At 35.8% G+C, this 5,524-nt stretch overlaps 1 protein-coding gene across 1 annotated transcript in view; it reads right to left on the reverse strand.

The window, feature by feature from the left end:
• The window catches only part of LOC107300645 (signal recognition particle receptor subunit beta-like), a gene marked incomplete at its 5' end in the record, with an annotated part of 5,653 nt that extends 2,709 nt beyond the window's left edge, over positions 1-2,944 (reverse strand). The window contains 5 exons of the mRNA XM_015829955.1: positions 782-836; positions 1,446-1,582; positions 1,950-2,032; positions 2,204-2,281; positions 2,829-2,944. Coding sequence (XP_015685441.1) covers positions 782-836; positions 1,446-1,582; positions 1,950-2,032; positions 2,204-2,281; positions 2,829-2,944 — 469 coding nt within the window. The remainder of the gene's footprint in view (positions 1-781; positions 837-1,445; positions 1,583-1,949; positions 2,033-2,203; positions 2,282-2,828) is intronic.
• Positions 2,945-5,524: the final 2,580 nt, after the last annotated feature.

The raw sequence follows: 5,524 nt of genomic DNA on the forward strand, positions 1-5,524 counted from the left end.
TTCTGAGATTGTGGATTTGGGGTTTTCATGAGCTGTAAGCCATAATCATCACAGTTATGACACATCACGGCTTGAACTATCTTGCTTTGCATGTAATGAGTCTATCTCATATATTAGGTTCACCTTTTAAGTTGCATTACTGAAATAAATGAACTTTTGCACGATATTCTAATTTTTCGAGTTTCACCTGTATATGTGTGAGAAAACAAAGTAACCACTGCTATTTGACAATGTGAACTATATAGTATAAATAAAACTATAATTTTCTGTTCAGGTTATAAAAGAAATACAATTTTGTAAAATTGGATATTTTAGGGACTAAATGTAGGAACTCAGTCACACCCTCTCAGGAAGGAGACAATGGCAAACCACTTCCAAAATCTTGTCAAGAAAACTGTGGGGACTCGTTCAGGAGGTCTCCAGGAGTCAACAAAAAATCAGTAGGGAGGGAGGGAGGGAGGATACCAACTGAGATACTAAATCAAGAATCATTTGAATAATTTTTGAAAGCAATGTTTAAAAAATATGCTCCATCTATAGACTTGATTAAATTAATATGTATGTTGCTATTTAAAACTCTAGCTGATCTCATGCATCAGAAGAGTTTGGAAATTCTACAGGCAAAATTGGTTTTATTTTTCATTGCTCAATGTTACTTTCCACTGTGCCTTAATGACAACATGAAAACAATTTTAAAAATTCATCACTACTGGGCAGTAACCTTGCACCTAAAGAAAAGTGCATGAAGGTGACCCCTGATAAGCTGATCCTTTGAACTTACAGCTCTCTTTCCAGTTGCTGCTGTATGAGCTTAGAAGATTTTGCCATTGTAACATCTATGGAAGGGAATAAGGAAAAAAAAACATATTAATACTGTGCTATAGATAACAATGGCTTGATACATTTGAAGGAACTTTCTAAAAGTTAATGACACTGCTAGGCCTCTGAACTCTAGGGGATGCATTCCGAAGAAACTGGAAGGTATTCAGAGAAGGCTTAATCTGAGTTGTCATCAGACAAGCTCACCAAGCAAATCTAATTGCATGAAATGGGGAAAGTCACGCAATAATTACATCCGGACACAGTCATCACTCAGTTCCTAAAAAGGGCAGTTACTAAACCCTGAATTCACCCCTGCAACACAGTGGTTTAATATCAGGTTGTTGATATCCATCCAGATGTATAAATAATAGCTATATTTGTATCTGGCCAATTGGCTGAGTTCATAAACCGCCATTAAAATAAACCAAGATTTCCCATCATAATCCAAATTTCAGAAATAGATAATAGCTGTAAATTAGTTTACCAGGATTGACAGAAACCAGTTTCCAAATGTGCACTTATTCTATACCTTATGAAAGGCATGGCAAAATACTAATCAGCAGAAACATTTTAAATTATATCTAAAATGAAGGCCATCTTATTTCAGAGATGACAGGCATTACCTTGTTTGTTGCAGGCTATTAAGAGGGGAGGTGCATTTTTCAGAATTGTGTTGTCAGTCAGGAGCTGGTACAGAAATTCTGCCACATCTTTCATCTCCCGTTGGAAAGCTACACTATCCACAACAAACACAATTGCCCTATACAAAAAAAATGCAGTGCGGTGATATTAACTTATGTTATCCTTCAAGTGGTATATCAGCAAAACAAACCCTCCCCCCCACACACAATACAAGACTGCTTGTAATCAGCACTTTTTCCTTCTAAGAATAAGTTTTGATACTGTCAAAATTTGGTATCTTAATGTGAATTGTTTTGTTTTGACATTCTCCTCTTCTCCAATTAGCAAGACAAAAAAGTTTAGGAAAAGAGAGAGAGATGAACCAAATCCAACAAATGAGATGCACATATTTCATCAGATCCTTCTATTTATTTGCAACAATCCTATAAGTCTATACATCGGTAATGTCTTGAAAATACTAATAGAGCCATTCTTTTGAAACTTACCTAGCTGCAGCCTTGAACCTATCCAGGAACTGAAGCCGCAAGCTCTCATGGCCAGGAAGGTCAATTAAAGTCACATTCCTATTCTACAGGAGAAGCAATAAATAATTTATCATGGAGCAATTTTAGGTAGTATTTTGCTTAAGCTTATGTATTTTTATTGCTTTCTACCATTATTTGAGTTTATTTCAAATGAATAACAATCCTTTCATACATGTATACCTATATACCACAATATGTAATATTTCCATCCTTACCTTGTCATTTTTTACTCTGTACAAGGCAGAACTATCAGTTATGGAAGTCTGAGTATTTCGGAAATTTTCTGTTAAGAGCTATGGAAATCAAAAGAAAGGAGACAAAATTAAATATTCTCAGTAAAATTACCGATCTAATGCTTTCAAAAGCTTCAAAAGCAAGAAGCAGTTAAAAGTGTTTAACTTTAATCTTCCAATAACATGGAAAAAAATCACAGCAAAATATTAGTCTAAAAGATAGTCTAAAACAGTGGTTCTCAACCTTTTTAATGCCGCGACCCCAACCGGTCATAAGTCGAGGACTAAACCGGTCGTAAGTCGAGGACTACCCAACCGGTCGTAAGTCGAGGACTTTCCCTGCCCGGGAGCGCCGCGCATGCATGGTTCCGCCCCCTACGCCTGCAGAGACGGAGCAGGCCGACCACCAGCTGGCCCAGCCCAAGGGAGGTAAGGCACCCGCCGGAAAAGGGGGAAAAATGGCGGACAAAAAAAATGGCGGACAAAAAAAATGGCAGACAGCCTTGCTTGGGGACCCCCGTGAAATGGTCGATCGACCCCAAATGGGGTCCCGACCCACAGGTTGAGAACCACTGGTCTAAAAGAATTATGAAAGAAACTTCCATACCCTAACAAATAGAAGAGTTTTTCCTGAGTCACACAGACCAGCCAGAAGCACTGCTGTCCGACTGCTCTTTCTTGCTTGGAAAATTTTCCAAATTACTGAAAAAGACAAACAATCCACTGATTAACTAAGCTATATGAATAAATATTGCTATCCATGAAAATATTTTAATTCATGCAATGTCTAAAACTAAAGCTACTTCAACTTATATACACAGAGTATAAGTTGTCATTTTTAAGTAATGTGCGATTTTTTTTCAAACTTATAACTTTTCTCTGTGTTATAAACAGTTGATTTGACAGAATAACCAGGCAATTCACAACATTTATTTCCTGTAAAATTCACTTTTTTCCACTTTCTATATAAGCAATGACTTTCTCATACTAGCCAGATCAGAAACATAAGAACACCAAATCAGAAATACATGCGTATCAAACAAGTATATTTATTTAAAAACAAGTCTTAGTCATTTATCTTTTATAAATAGCCCCAAGGAGGTTTACAAAACTCTATACTGAACAATGATTTCATTCAAAACAAAGATAAGAATATTTTTAAGATATATATTACTGCAGATATACAGTAATGCTTAAAAGTTTGTGAGTTCTTTTGAATATTCAAAGTTTCTGCATAAATGTGATCTAAAATGTTATGTATTCTCCATACATCCTAAAACTAGATAAAGTGAACACAATTAACCAAATTAATAGAAAACATTATACTCGTTCATTTATTTGAGGAAAATGACCCAGAGCTAAAATTTGGCTAAAATATGTAAACCTCTAGAATTATTAATTCATTTGAAGGGAAAATTAGAGCCAGGTGTTTCAATCAATGTAAAGTGCAAGTATGGGACGTCCTGCTTTATTTAAAAAAAAACAGAATTCTGGGTATTCACTATCAATATCTGATCTTCTCAACATAGGTACATGGAGGTGCGTTGTAGCTTGAATAAAGGACTTTTCCTTTTTTCCTCCGAAAAACAGTTGTTGCTGCTCACTGGTCTTCAAAACATTTCAAAACTATAACCAAAGAATTCTGATCCCACCAGTTCACTGTCAGGCAGATAGTGTACAAATGAAAGCAATTGAACACTATTATTGCCCTCCCCTGGAATGGTCAACCAACCAGATCACATCAAAAGCAATATGTGTAATGCTCTGGGAGGTCTTAAAGAATGCCAGGATAACATCTAAAGAACTAAAGCCTTTCTTGCATTGATGAATGTCACTTTTTATGAAAATATTGAACAGCAGTGATGTGTATGACAGGGCTGCAAGGAGACCTACTCTCAAAAAAGAACACTACTGCCCATCCGCAATTTGCAAAAGACCAGATGGGTCAGTTGGAAAGATATTGAAAGCATGTTCTATGAATGGATGAGTCCAAATTAAAACTTTCTGGCTTGACTGAAAAGTATTAGTTCAACAAAATGCAAACACTGCATTCCTGTATAAGAACCTTATTCTGTGAAACAGGGTGGTGGCAGCATCATGGTTTGGACTACTTTGTTGCCCATAGACCAGGACAGATTGTCATCATTGATGGAGGTATGAATTCTGAATAGTATGAACATATTCTACAGCAAAATGTCAGGGTATCTGTTCTTGAACTGAAGTTGAAGATAAAATGCTTGTGCAGAGTTAGAGTTAAGATTAGATACCAACCCAAAACACAACTCAAATTGCCAAAGAATGGTTAAAGCAAAGAAAATTAAATATTCTGGAATGACCAGGTCAAAGTCCTGATCTTCATCCTATAGAATAATATTGTGGAAGTGGGCAGTTCATGCAAGAAGGCCCATCATCATCCCTGTGTTGAAGCTGTTCTGTTAAGAAGGAATGAGCTAAAATTCCTCTAAATCAGTGTGCAGGACTGCTCAACATTTCGTTGCAGTTATTGACACCCAAAAGAGTGTTAAGGTTCATATATGGCATACTTTTGCCACACAAAGATATGTAGCTTTGGATCATTTTCCTCAATAAATAAATATACAAATATGTTTTTGACTCATTTAACAGGATTTTCTTTATCTAGTTTCTAGTGGAGAACAGATCACAGTTTAGATCATACCTATGTAGAAACAGTGAACATTCAAAAAGATTACAAACTTTTAAATACCACTGTAGTAGGATAGCAGTTCATTTAAAATATTAAACTCAATGATAAATGTACTACTTTGCCAGAATTACAAATTACAATTATCTTGTCAGAAATCACAAGCCTTTTGTCAATTAAATTTGCCTACTTCTCACTTTCTAAATTTGCCTAAAAGCTCTCTTTCTCCTGCATTTTCATTACTAAATACTATAAAATCCTCACAACAAAGTCCAAAGCAATTTTCACCAGCCTGTTGCTAGATGTGTTGTATCACAATACTTATTTTCCCAGCCACTTTATCTTGACAGCAGAAGACTGTTTGGAGTCAATTGCCAGAATAGAAAAACAACAGAAAAAATAAGATTGACAAGGAATACAGCTTTTGCAAAAAAAAAAAAATAATCCCCCAAATCAGACCATTAATTGCAGTCTTCAGTTAAAAGAAGAAAGAAAATACAGAAGTTCAAATTTAATACATTTGGAAGCAATCTACTACTTCTCCTTCCAGACATTCCCCAAACACGGCAAGATGTTTCTCTACAATCTAGGGGTATTTCTTAATATACCCAGTTTTTCCTCTTCATCTCTACGGCAAGACC

Source organism: Protobothrops mucrosquamatus, unplaced genomic scaffold (genome assembly GCF_001527695.2).
Source record: "Protobothrops mucrosquamatus isolate PMUCROS unplaced genomic scaffold, P.Mucros_1.0 scaffold7782, whole genome shotgun sequence".
Classification (NCBI taxonomy): Eukaryota; Metazoa; Chordata; class Lepidosauria; order Squamata; family Viperidae; genus Protobothrops; species Protobothrops mucrosquamatus.